This window comes from Copadichromis virginalis, linkage group LG3, assembly GCF_057382275.1.
Source record: "Copadichromis virginalis isolate Kocher_CV1m ecotype Utaka linkage group LG3, C_Virginalis_male_GT1.1, whole genome shotgun sequence".
NCBI lineage: Eukaryota > Metazoa > Chordata > Actinopteri > Cichliformes > Cichlidae > Copadichromis > Copadichromis virginalis.
In genome coordinates, this window is record NC_140620.1 from 12,099,822 (window position 1) to 12,114,348 (window position 14,527).

At 41.9% G+C, this 14,527-nt stretch overlaps 1 protein-coding gene across 1 annotated transcript; it reads left to right on the top strand.

Annotated features, from left to right (window-relative positions):
• The first annotated feature begins 1,056 nt into the window (after positions 1-1,056).
• On the top strand, positions 1,057-3,802 carry LOC146712806 (nuclear factor 7, brain-like). The gene has a single exon (XM_085444089.1). The coding sequence runs from the start codon at positions 1,104-1,106 to the stop codon at positions 2,487-2,489; it is 1,386 nt and encodes a 461-aa protein (XP_085300215.1). The 5' UTR covers positions 1,057-1,103; the 3' UTR covers positions 2,490-3,802.
• Positions 3,803-14,527: the final 10,725 nt, after the last annotated feature.

Genomic DNA, 14,527 nt, shown 5'->3' on the forward strand with positions numbered 1-14,527 from the left:
CCAGCTCTATCCTGGACTGTCTGCTGCAGTCCACCAAGCAGGTTGGGGAGGAGAGGATGTTGTCTAAGCTAACATGCATCATGGACAACAGCTCCCACCTCCTGCATGAGACTGTATTAAAAATTCATCTAAAAAAATAGATTTAAAAATGTTTTCATTTAAAATTAAATTATTAAAATATAAGTTACTTTAGTAATGTTTGAATACATTAAAATGATTTAAAAAATATTACATACATGAATTTACAAATGCATTATTTATTGTACAAGTCATTATTTATGCACAGAATTCTTTATTTTGATGTGTGTGGCTCGCTAGATTGGCCAGACGGAATGCACTTCTCAGTAAGGAGAACATGACGGCACACCTGGAGTCATAATGTCATAATTCATTTTCCAACAGGACGACAAACTCACATATACAATCAAGATAATAAAGGAATGACTTTAGGACCACTCTGTGAATGTTCTTCAGTGGCCCAACCAGAGCCAACCAGGCTTTAACCCAAATGGGCATCTCTGGAAGGAGCTGTGGACTGACAGTCTGATCCAACCTGATGAGGTTCTGCAAATATGAATGGTAGAAATGGTGGAAAAATACGTGTGTCAAAAAATCTGTATAGTATATAGTTCAACACAGTTGTTGCTACAAAGTGAAAGTTGAGTTGACTGAAACAGCTGTTTTTAAAAGTTAAAAAAAGAGCTTTGTGAAAGTTTAATGTAAAAAAATGGTGAATTTTACAGTAGCCTGAAATATGAATGAAGCAACATTAGTCAAAGGAAAGAAGCTCCACCTCTTACATGATTCAAATGCGACAAACCAGGAAACAGGAAGTTCTTCGTCCTCAGTAAAGAGAGACGCACAGACGATCAGACTGAGCTCAGACCAAACTAGCAGCTTCCTCTGAGTGAGTCCAGCTACAGGAGAGAAACGTGGAAAACTCCAACACTGCTGCTTCAAGCTGCTGACGCTCCACACACTGAATGTGAGTTTGAGCAAAAACACGACTCAAAGGAAGTTTCAGTGAAGGTGGTAGAGGAGGGAGGGGAGCCAGGACTGACTGTACTTCCTGTCTGCTGTTTTCAGCTTCACTCACAGACTCAATGGCTTCCAGATCAGAGGAGGATCTCTGCTGTCCGGTCTGTCAGCAGGTCTTCAGAGATCCTGTTCTTCTGTCATGTAGCCACAGCTTCTGTAAAGACTGTCTGAAGAGATGGTGGAGAGAGAGACCAACACACGAGTGTCCAGTTTGTAAGGAATTATCAGTTTATGATCCACCTTTAAACCGAGCTTTGAAGAACCTGTGTGAGTCGTTCTTACAGGAGAGAGATCAGAGAGCTTCAGAGGATCTCTGCAGTCTGCACTCTGAGAAACTCAAACTCTTCTGTCTGGACCATCAGCAGCCAGTGTGTGTCGTCTGCAGAGACTCAGAAAAACACACCAATCACAGATTCAGACCCATCGATGAAGCTGCACAACAACACAAGAAGGAACTTCAGGAAACTCTGGAGCCCTTAAAGGAGAAGTTAAAGGTTTGTGAAGAAGTTCAAGTGAAGTTTGATCAAACAGCAGAACACATTAAGGTCCAGGCCCGACACACAGAGAGGCAGATTAAGGAGCAGTTTAAGAAGCTTCAGCAGTTTCTAGCAGAGGAAGAGGAGGCCAGGCTGGCTGCACTGAGGGAGGAAGAGGAGCAGAAGAGTGGGATGATGAAGGAGAAGATGGAGGCTCTGAGCAGAGAGATAGCAGCTCTTTCAGACACAGTCAGAGCCACAGAGGAGGAGCTGAGAGCTGAAGACGTCTCATTCCTGCACAACTACAAGGCTGCAGTGGAAAGAGTCCAGCGCTGCCCCCTGCTGGATGATCCACAGCTGCCCTCAGGAGCTCTGATAGACCAGGCCAAACACCTGGGCAACCTGACCTTCAACATCTGGAACAACATGAAGGACATGGTCTCCTACACTCCTCTCATTCTGGACCCAAACACTGCAAATCCAAAACTCATCCTGTCTGAAGATCTGACCAGTGTGAGACGAGGAGGAGAGAAGCAGCAGCTTCCTGATAATCCAGAGAGGTTTGAGAGTTATTGCTCTGTCCTGGGCTCTGAGGGCTTTAACTCAGGGACTCACAGCTGGGATGTTGAAGTTGGAGACTGTAAAGGATGGGGACTGGGTGTGTCAGCAGAGTCTGTGCAAAGGAAGCAGCACATATGGGCTGGATTATGGGAAATGGGGCTTGGTTCAGGTAAATATTCAGCATGGTCACCATCATCGTTTACTGATCTCTCAGTAGAGAAGAAGCTCCAGAGGATCAGAGTGAATCTGGACTGGAACAGAGGAAAGCTGTCGTTCTCTGATCCTGATACTAACACACACATACACACCTTCACACACACTTTCACTCACAGGATGTTTCCATTTATTGAAACTGGTGGTAAAGTGAAGGTGTTGCCGTTGAAGGTGTCAGTGTCAGTGCAGCAGATGAGTTGAGGATGATGATGTTTCTAATGTTGTTTCCTGTCAGTGAGTTGAAGCTGTTAAACTGCAGCTGTCCTCCTGCTGCCTCGTTGTTCCAAAGCTCTTTGTTTCTCTTTTAGTTTCACTGTTTCTTTCTGTTTCTGCTGTCCACCTTTTCACATACCATGGTAAGAAAAAAAGTGAAAGTAAGTGAAACAACTTTAAACATAAACTGAAAGGAAGCTGAACTGAAATTAAGAAAAAAAAACTAACCAGTGCCATAGTTATTCAATAACAGTGATTAAGTATACATCAAAGTACAGAAACTTGACTTTTCAACTCTCACATTACCTTAAATGTCATGCATCCATGGAAGTTTCACTTACTGTTTTTTCCATATTATTTCCAGCTCTGCCATCTTATTTTAGAAATCCTCTATCTTTGCATGATGTACAGTTTAAAATAATCAGTTTGTCTTGTATGGGGCCCTGGTGCCAAGGAAAGGTGGGCAGGAGAAGTGATAACGAACAATGAAAAGAGAAATGTGGTGCACTAAGGCTCAACACACCATTGCACTAGTCTCTTCAAAGTGTGATGCCAGATGTTTGACATGTTAAAACTAAAATGTTGAGAAGATCTGCATCTTACTTCACCACTTTTTCTCACCCTATTGTTTCATGTGTGTCATTTAAATAAGAACAGATGTGAAAATTATCTCATCATCACATTTCTTTCCATTGTGCTTTATTAGGTGCTTTATAAATAAAGTTGGATTGGATATTGAATCTGTAATGACCAACATGAATACCACTGTAAAAACGCAGCTATTGATCAACCCATGTTAGTGTCATTCAAGTATCTAGGGTGGAACATGCAGCTCTCCTCTAGATAAATCTGGCACGCCACCTGAGTTTTAATCCTCAGAACCCCGTGCGCAGTAAACTGATAGTAAATTCTATCAGTGTATGTGTTGTACCTTACATCATACGAATTTCCTCCTTCAGGCTCCTTTCACTGATTTGAATTGCCTCACAGTTTACAGAGAGGAACACGTGTGAACATGTCAGACCTGACACTCGCTCCTTCCTCAGTTCTGCTGTTAATCTGCTGTTGAGCTGTTAGTTTGCTTCTCTTGCCAGAATTTTGATTCTTTGTGAATAAATTATTGTTGACTGTAGAACATCACCCTGGGATTGAAGCTTCAGAAGCAGTCATTTGCCCCACTCAATCAATAGCCTATAAAATTAATTACTTTTTATTTTCTCATATTTTCCTGAAAAATAGTGATACGATCACTCATTTTGTCCTCCTTGTTTAGGATTTCTATGAAGAAAATAAAATCCTCTCCTTGGATTACTTATCCCAGTGTACCTGAAGTAAATAATAATAACTCATGATAATACTGAAGGCTGCTATACAATAACAAACATTATATGCATTTCTGTGTAAATAAACCATGATTTAATCACACATGCTATGAACATCACCAGAGGTGATTTTAGGTGAACGTGGTGGAAGCCAAAATTCTAAAATCATTCACTGAAGGATTTTCATGCATGTGGACCAGCTTCAAATAAATAACCAACAGACACTGAAAAGCAATGAAAACAAACATCTTGATGCATTCTCAATCATCCAGGTAAGTAAATCTCCAAAAGTTGATTCGGTTCATCTGGACATAGCATAACGTAGCGTTTTGTGGGAGAAAAGTTTCGTCACTCATCCAAGTGACTTCTTCAGTCTCAGCTGACTGCAGGTTTCCCCAAATCTTATAAACAGTTTTATAAACTGTAAACCACAAAACGCTACGTCCAGATGAACAGAATCAACTTTTGGACAATGAAAACAAAAGCTTTTAATTCTCACAGTTCAATTAGTCTGACCGTAGTACTTAGTTTGAACATGCTATCGACCAGTGTTGTTATTGGCAAAAGAGCTGTTTTAAATACAGTGTGGCAAAAAAGTATTTAGTCAGCCACCGATTGTGCAAGTTCCCCCACCTAAAATGATGACAGAGGTCAGTAATTTGCACCAGAGGTACACTTCAACTGTGAGAGACAGAATGTGAAAAAAAAAAAAATCCATGAATCCACATGGTGGGATTTGTAAAGAATTTATTCGTAAATCAGGGTGGAAAATAAGTATTTGGTCAATAACAAAAATACAACTCAATACTTTGTAACATAACCTTTGTTGGCAATAACAGAGGTCAAACGTTTACTATAGGTCTTTACCAGGTTTGCACACACAGTAGCTGGCATTTTGGCCCATTCCTCCATGCAGATCTTCTCGAGAGCAGTGATGGTTTGGGGCTGTCGCTGAGCAATACGGACTTTCAACTTTCACAGTAGGTATGGTGTTCTTGGGATGTAACTCAGTATTCTTCTTCCTCCAAACACGACGAGTTGAGTTTATACCAAAAAGTTCTACTTTGGTTTCATCTGACCACATGACATTCTCCCAATCCTCTGCTGTATCATCCATGTGCTCTCTGGCAAACTTCAGACGGGCCTGGACATGCACTGGCTTCAGCAGCGGAACACGTCTGGCACTGCGGGATTTGATTCCCTGTCGTTGTAGTGTGTTACTGATGGTGACCTTTGTTACTTTGGTCCCAGCTCTCTGCAGGTCATTCACCAGGTCCCCCCGTGTGGTTCTGGGATCTTTGCTCACCGTTCTCATGATCATTTTGACCCCACGGGATGAGATCTTGCGTGGAGCCCCAGATCGTGGGAGATTATCAGTGGTCTTGTATGTCTTCCATTTTCTGATGATTGCTCCCACAGTTGATTTTTTCACACCAAGCTGCTTGCCTATTGTAGATTCACTCTTCCCAGTCTGGTGCAGGTCTACAATACTTTTCCTGGTGTCCTTCGAAAGCTCTTTGGTCTTGGCCATGGCGGAGTTTGGAGTCTGACTGTTTGAGGCTGTGGACAGGTGTCTTTTATACAGATGATGAGTTCAAACAGGTGCCATTCATACAGGTAACGAGTGGGGGACAGAAAAGCGTCTTACAGAAGACGTTACATGTCTGTGAGAGCCAGAGATTTTCCTTGTTTGAGGTGACCAAATACTTATTTTCCACCCTGATTTACGAATAAATTCTTTACAAATCCTACCATGTGGATTCATGGATTTTTTTTTCACATTCTGTCTCTCACAGTTGAAGTGTACCTCTGGTGCAAATTACTGACCTCTGTCATCATTTTAAGTGGGGGAACTTGCACAATCGGTGGCTGACTAAATACTTTTTTGCCCCACTGTATTTGTTTCACACTTACATATTAAAACACATTCAAAACGTAATCAAACAATACATATACAGAGAAGCTGCTACAGAAAGTTTAAAAAGACACATTTATAAACATCTTTGTGTCCAAGTAAAACCTCATGGCAGTATATAAAAGAGGATTCGTCTAGAGCAGGGGTGGGCAATCTCAGTCCACAAGGGCCGGTGTCCCTGCAGGTTTTAGATCTCACCTTGGGTCAACACACCTGAATCACATGATTAGTTCGTTACCAGGCCTCTGGAGAACTTCAGGACCTGTTGAGGAGCTAATTTAGCCATTTCAATCAGCTGTGTTGGTTCGAGGACATATCTAAAACCTGCAGGGACACCGGCCCTCGTGGACTGAGATTGCCCACCCCTGGTCTAGAGTGAGGTCTGAGGTCTGTGCACTCCTGTAGAGTTATATGAGGAACATTATATTTTATTCCATGAATTCCTTGTAATGCTGTGAGTTTCTAGTGAACTAGATTTTTTCCTGTTTCCAGTATTTTCAGTTAACTGAGTCATCTCTACCCACATTACCTGCAGCTGGTCTCTTCCACCTGCTACTAGGTCACCTTCAGCATTGCTTCACTCTTTAAACTTGCTTTTCTAACTTATTGCAATATTTATTGCCTCTGGTATGCTCCCCAAATTAGCAGCGAAGGACACCTCTGTTATACAATAGAAAAGCTGCAGCTTGAAGCTGAGAGAACCCAAAAGCAAACTAACAGTTAAGTGGCTGATGGCTGATACCATCTGAGTCTGCAGACATCTGAGATATTTCAATCTACTACTTTTCAGTTCAGTAGGAGATTAGATTAACTTTTTGTTATACATTTTCTGTATAACATAAAACAAAGTGTGAATGATTTGGACCTCACACATCCACGCTTAAACCAGCGTTCCTCCCTTTCCAGGATGTGTACATTATCATCATTGAAAGAGTGTCCACTGGCCTGTAGGTCTAAAGAGACCACAGAGTTCTGGCCTGACGAGTTAGCTCTTCTGTGTTGTGCCATGAGCACATCCGACAATTCGCATATCAATGATCAAGAAACTGACCTTACAGCCTATTATTTACCAGTGATACTAGTTTCAGTCATTATGCAAATGTACTCTTTATAAGGTTGGGGAAACCTCGTCACTTGGATGAGTGATTAAAAAGTTTCTCCCACTGAAAACACTACGTCCAGATGAACAGAATCAAATTTTGGGGATTTCCTTATTTGGATGATTGAGCAGAGCATCAAGACATTTATTTAGAGTGTTCTGTGTGACTCTTCTCTTTGACACTGCAGGACCTTTATATTTGGTAAAATTTGGTTATTTTGCTACAATTAAGACAATTGAAAAACAAGCAGGTACATAATAATACAAACAATCAGGGCAGAACTGGTAATCTGGAATACTAGGCGTTTAGATAACATCTTATTTCATAGTGTCATTTTGGCTTGTTTTATCCAAAGCACACTCTCTGTTGATTCACTCACTAATTATAGTCACAGCATTCACTCACTGTGTCTTTTGGGATTTTCTAGTTTAGCATAGCTTATAGCCGACTTGCTAACAGCATGCTTTTCACCTGTCTCTTTCTCTGCACTTTCCTGCTCTTTTATTTCAGATGTTTAGTTACTCCTTGGCCTCCTTTAGTGTAATAAATGTAGTAATAAATGTTTATTTGTTTTTATCTTCTTTGGCTCTCGGAGGAGGCACTTTTTCTCCTCTCCCTTATCTTCCCTGCTTATGTCCTTGTCTTGTCTCATGTTTTTTTTTTTTGTATTCCCCCTGGAACACTCTCTCACAGTCTGTTCTCTAAAACCTAAAAGAGGAATTATGGATTGGATCAACTGGTCCCTAAATGCAATTGACACCCCTTTCTCAACGAGAAGTTTGGGCTTGGGTGAGCCTGAGTGCTGAAGATATCTACCTATTCGGAACCATGGTAACAGGGTTCTGGCTGATTGGAGCTGGCTTGGCCCTGGCTTATCGAAGAATTAAGAAAGCGGAACCGGCTGTTCAAACCCCCACAAGGCTGCCCGCTGGGATTGAAATGATGGGAAGAGGCGTGAGTTTGTCAAAATGGGCTCATTGAGTCAGCACGGATAAGATCTTGGAGAGGCTACGGCTGCTGTGAATACTCAGAATAAGATCTCTGACTGCAGACTGGATACATCTTGGAAGGGCTAGCCCGGAATAACATCTCTGGGTGCAAAATTGGATGACATCTCGGGGAGGCACACTGCCATGAGTTCTCAGAATTTGGCTCCTTGAGCACAAGAAATGACAACATCAAAGAACGAAAGTATGGCGAAGCTCGCGGATCTCCAACGGGAGATTGAGAGACCAGTGTTGGACGGTAGAACTGCTTTGAAATTCATATGAGCTGTTCACACTAAAGTAAAAAAATAACATCACTTATGCGGATACCCCCTTTGGCGCCAACTGTGGGCTCAAGGCCGGAGCTGAACAAAACTCCCTGATAACGACTGTGTTGAGTCTGTTCCTTCCCATTCCATGCAAGGCCACCAGGGTTGGCTGGAAGACTGTTTACTTAGCCTGGCAGGGCGAAGGACACTGTCTCAGCTGAACTATGGACACGCACACACATACATATACTGATACTGATAAGCACTCACTGATGCATCACCCTCCCTACCCCGGATCCAACGCCACCTCCAACGCTTACCTCCCCCATGATGTGGACATCGGGTCAGCTGGAGGCGCAGTCGAAGATTGCAGCGATCCCAGATCAGATGTACACACTGGAACTCTTTCCCATGTTGCTTGTCTGTGTTTATTGTGCTATGGTGTGTTGATATCTGTGCATTCCTGTATTATCCTTCTGTGTTACACATTTCGATGTTTTTTCCTTGCTACCTAGCCTGACTTGTCTCCCCAATGTGATGTTTGTGTGTTGTATGTACGGTCGGCAAGGTCTGTCATCTCGGTTGTGGGCAAAAGACCTGCAACTGACAAATAAAGGCTATCTCATCTCATCATCTCTCAGGCTATTTGCGGGGGGCCAGGATAATTGAACTGGGGATTTGCACCTTTGAAAAATGGGTACTTAGCCAGGTGCCTATAGCCAGTGAACCGCAGGTAGCGTAGGCTATGTTAACTTTCACACACCAAATTGTCCCACTCGCTGACACATCTACAGGGGGTCAGATAAAACAATTGTTGTGCGTGATTTTAACAGCCATGTAGATACTAAAAAAACCACACCATTTAATTTGTTATTAATAACAGTTATTAACCGTCAATAACAGTTATTATCCGTTATTAAACTCAATCTCAAAATCTAAAAGAACCCACCCACCACTTTAATCACACTCTACACTGTATACTGTAGCTCCTCTGAAAAAGAGAGCCTTAGATCAAGAGAGCCTTGTCTCGCTGGTATAACTCTCAAACAAAAGCTTAAAGCAGATAACTCATAAGCTGGAGAAGAAATGGTGTATTACAAATTTGGAAGATCATCACTAAGCCTGGAAACACCGTTTGCTGCTTTATAAAAAAAAAAAGGCCCAGAACATCTTATTATTCGTCACTGATTGAAGAAAATAAGAACAATCCCAGGTTTCTCTTCAGCACTGTAGCCAGGCTGACAAAAAGTCAGAGCTCTGTTGACCCAACCATCCCTTTAACGTTAACTAGTAATGACTTCATAAACTTCTTTACAAATAAAATGTAACCATTAGAGAAAGAAATACTCATAATCAATGTTCCCTCTAAGCTGCGCGCGTGCGCAATTGCGCACTGCTGCCACGGTCTCTGCGCACAGAAAATCTGCATTGCGCACAAAAAAAACCATTAACCTGAATTGAAATTAAAATGAATACGTTAACAATTCTGTTTTGCAGTGTTAGTCAGTGAGTGACTGGCTGCTCCCGTATGGGATTAGAACGATGCCACCTTATCCCATAGTCCAGCCAGTGATGTGATTCATATTCGTATATACGCAGCTAATCAACGTCGTTGACAGGCTATGACAGCGTCCTTATGTGCCGACACCGGTGTTTTAGCAAAGCGGCTGATGTGGAGTGAAGCCACGTTAATGACAACGTGTACAACCATTGGAGATGTGAGCAGGACAGACAGAACAATTGACGGAAAAGTGTGGACTTTATACCAGTTTTTAAATTGTGTTGATCGGCCACGTAAAACCAGAGTTGTGATAAAAATATCTGCAATGTTTGTTTTTCTTCCTGAATACTGTCGTTGTTTATATTTACTGCGGGAGAAACGGTAAAAACGGCGTTTTATAAGGAAAACGCTCGAAAGCCTGTGAGCAAAAACAACGCCAAAAAACCCAAAAAACCCCAGCCTTTCCTATTGGTGGAAAAAGTACCATGTCGACCAATCAAAAAATGATATGGCAACGTGGCATCTAGTTGTTAAGAAACGGGGGGAAGTTTTAGGAGTGACGGCGGAGTGGCACAAATAATTTGTGTGGCATCAAATTTGATGCAGAACAGTTGATTGTTCTGTAAATAGTTTGAAATGTTTATTTTAAAACGGCTTCGCTGCATTCATAAAAAATAGCTGCAAAAAACTTTGTTGTTTGCCAAACTCAGTAACTTTTTTGAAGAAGTAATTATATAATTAACTGCCCAGCAGGACTAATTCTGTTTACATTATACACTCAACAAAAATATAAACTCAACACTTTTGTTTTTGCTCCCATTTTTCATGAGCTGAACTTAAAGATCTGAAACATTTTCTACATACACAAAGGACTTCTTACTATTAAATATTCTTCACAAATCTGTCTAAATCTGTGTTAGTGGAAACTTCTCGTTTTTGAGATAATCCATCCAACCTCACAGGTGTGGCATGTGCTGATTAGAAAGTATGAATATTGCACAGGTGTGCCTTAGACTGCCCAAAATAAAAGATCTCTCTGAAATATGCAGTTTGATCAAACAGCACAATGCTACAGATGTCACAGCTTTTGAGGGAGCGTGTTATTGACTGCAGGAATGTATACCAGAGCTGTTGCCTGTGAAATGAATGTTCATTTCTCTATACGCCATCTTCAAAGGCGTTTCAGACAATTTGACAGTACATCCAACCGGCCTCACAACCGCAGACCACATGTAACCACACCAGCCAAGGACCCCCACATCCAGCATGTTCTTGTTGGTGAAAAAATGCACCATGTCGATGAATCAAAAAATGATATGGCGACAGGAGATTTGGTTGTTTAGGAAGAGGAGGAAGTTTTAGGAATGATTGCGAGCGAGCGAGAGAGAGAGAGACAGCAGAAAGAGAGAGAGCGAGTTTTGAGATGTGAGAGATTTGTGACGTTTAGCGTGTTTGGAGTGTGTAGTTAATGTGTTGTCTTGTGTAGTTAGTGTTTAGTGTTGTGGGTAGTTTTGTGTTGTGTGTCAGAACAATGAGGCGACTGCTGTCTCCAGGTAGAAACAGGAGTGATACACCTGCTGCTGTCAGACCTGCAGGTATCAGGCTGTGATGTTCTCCTTCATAGTGGACAGAAATTATTTTTTTGGAGAAACTCAAATAATTTGTGTGGCATCTTACTGAATGCAGAACAGCTGATTGTTCTGTAAATAGTTTCAAATGGTTATTTAAAAAAATAAGTAAAAAAAAGGTAAATGGATGCAAATAACTTTGTTGTTTGCAAAATTTGTGCATAGGATTTTAAAATCGACAATTTATATTTGCATTTAAGGTTATTAAATATGATTCATTAAACATGTTTGTGGTTGTTACAGTAAAAATATCATTTTTTCTAGTCGGATATTATGTTTTTTGTCTGATTTTAGATCAATAGTGTTAATACAGTATGTCAAAATTAAAACATAACTGTAAATTCAGACATGTGAGGTTGTGCTGAAAAGAATGAGACCAAACAAGGCAAAGTAAATAGTTTTTAAAGGTAAAATGTGGGAAAATCAAAAGTAGTTAAAATGATCAATTATACCCTGGACCCCAGAGGGTTAAAAAAATTTTTTTTTAAAGTAACGCAATAGTTACTTTTCAAGTGATTAATTACTTTTAGAATATTGTAACTCAGTAACTAACTAAGTTACTTTTTTGAAGAAGTAACTAGTAACTATAAGTAATTACTTTTTCAAAGTAACTTGCCCAACACTGTTGATGACTCCCCCCCCCCGTATTCCAGTCCAGTCCGTTTCCCTCCGAGTGTGTCATTGTTGTAACTGAAGTCGACCCACAGTGGCGGTGTCATCTGAGAACTTCTGGAGATGGCAAGTGTCATTGTTGTAACTGAAGTCCGCAGTGTACAGGGTGAAGAGGAAAGGATTGAGTACTGTTCCTTGTTGGGCCCCTGTGCTACAGAAAACCTCCTCAGACACACAGTCTCACAGCCTCACATACTGGGGTCTCCTGGTAAGATAGTCAGTGGACAACTGATGGTCCACTCCAACTTCTCACTTAGCACTGAGGGCTGCATTGTGTTGAAGGCACTGGAAAAATTGAAACAACAAAACAAAACATGACTTTCACAGTGCACCTGGCACTCTCCAGCTGAGAGAAGGCCCAGTGCAGCAGGTAGATGACAGCGTCATCCACCTCGATGTTCGGCTGGTAGGTAAACTGCAGTGGGTCTAGATCGCTCCCGACTAGTGAACGAAGGTGGTGCAGTATGATCCTCTCCATGGCCTTCATCAGGTGTCAAGTCAGGGCAACAGGTCTGAGGTGGTTCGGCTCGTTGGGGTGTGTTGTCTTTGGGATCGGCACAATGCAGGAGGTTTTCCACAGAATGGGGACCCTCTGCAGACTGAGACTAAGGTTAAAGATGTATGTGATAACCTCACAGAGTTGATCTGCACAGTTCCTCAAAGGTCTGGGGCTAATTCCATCTGGATCTGTAGCCACAAACTGAATCCATCTTAACGCCATCTGTGTTTGAGCGGCTACATTATGTGTGATTCTTACTCTGAATCTGAATAAGTACGCGGACCACTGTGTGCGGTGAGACCAACTCTTTACTCACTGTATTACCATCTCCCGGCATGCATTGGTAAATGGCCTGCATTTGTATAGCGCTTTTCTAGTCCCTAAGGACCCCAAAGCGCTTCACACTACATTCAGTCATTCACCCATTCACACACACATTCACACACTGGCGATGGCAAGCTACATTGTAGCCACAGCTGCCCTGGGGCGCACTGACAGAGGCGAGGCTGCCGGACACTGGCGCCACCGGGCCCTCTGACCACCACCAGTAGGCAAACATGGGGTTAGTATCTTGCCCAAGGATATTTGGCATGCAGCCAGGAGGCAGCCTGGGATCGAACCACCGACCTTCTGATTAGTGGCTGACCTGCTCTGCCACCTGAGCTACAGTCACCCACATGCATTGCCAGTAACACGTAATTACACAATCAAACAATGAACACATACTGCCCATACAACAAATATATCAGAGACGATTATGAACACCACATCTCCCCCTTTTAAACAAAAACAGAATGTTACTTTGCTCAGGACAGAACTTTCGACCTTTTGATTCTTTTTTTTCTTTCTTTTTTCTCTCTTTTTCAAAGCCATACAAGAACATCTGGCAAACAATCTGCATTACATTTTTGACCTTTTGTTTTTGTTTCCTTTTTTTCCTTTTTTTTTGAGTCGCAACAAAATACAACGCTTTATTTTCTCCTTAAAATCCAGGTACATGTACAAAAATGTATCCTTACATAGGTTTACTTCGCTGGTTAAAAGAGTAAACAAACAGACAGAATGAATGAGGTTCGGCATGTGGGCATCAAGCTGTACAGTTTACTTTCAGTTTGACACAAAACCAACTTCTAGGAAAATCTGTTGTACTCTCAAACCTCACACAGAATGCCAAATATAGAGTTCCTGTTTTTCGGAACTTAACCTGACATACACACACACACAGACACACACACATTCTCACATGTACACAAAAACGCACAGTTAACTATCGAACCATTTACTTCTTTTGATGCTGGCGCCACTGTTGCCCATCAGTTTCTTCTTGTACTGCTCCACCAGGCTCTCAAAGCGGTCTCCGTGCTTTTCCTTTTTTTCCCCGTCTCTCTCTTCTTCTTTTTTTTTTGACAACTCTTTTTAGATTTATTTTACTGTGCTCTACAAAACTATTGTAACACAGTTATATAACAACTTTTTTTTCTCTCACAGATCTAACTTTTTAGGTTTAACTATTGCTCTCCCTGACTTGGTTCTGACCACATCAGTGTTAACAGTTGTAGCAAGGATCACACTGGGTGTTTGAGGCTTCTGCAACACAGGCACATTAGCAGGTTCATGCACTGGTGAACTTAAAGGAATCAAATGCACACAATTACGCCTCACAGTCCCTTGTGGTAACTCCACTGTGTATGATCGGGGTGTAGAGTGATTTTGGATAACAGTGCCTGTAGTTTTGACATCAGTCACCCAAACTTGCTCTCCTGGGGACAGGCTGCATAAAGGTTTTGCGCGGTGGTGCCTGTTGAAGTTTGCCATGTCCATCATCCTCTTCTCCCTTTCCTTTTGAGCGAGCAGTGCGTCGTCCGGCAGTGTAGGCTCCAGCTGCGATGGAAGTATCGGCAGTTTGGTTCGCAGACGTCTGCCCATTAAAAACTCTGCGGGGCTGTATCCGGACTGCAGTGGTGTAGCTCTATAGGCAAGAAGAGCTAGATAAGGATCAGCTGCTTTTTTCAGAAGATTTTTTACAGTCTGCACAGCAAGTTCTGCTTCTCCATTACTTTGTGGAAACTTGGGGCTGCTTGTGATGTGTTTAAAGCCGTACGCTGCTGCGAAGTCTGTAAAGATTTGACCTGAA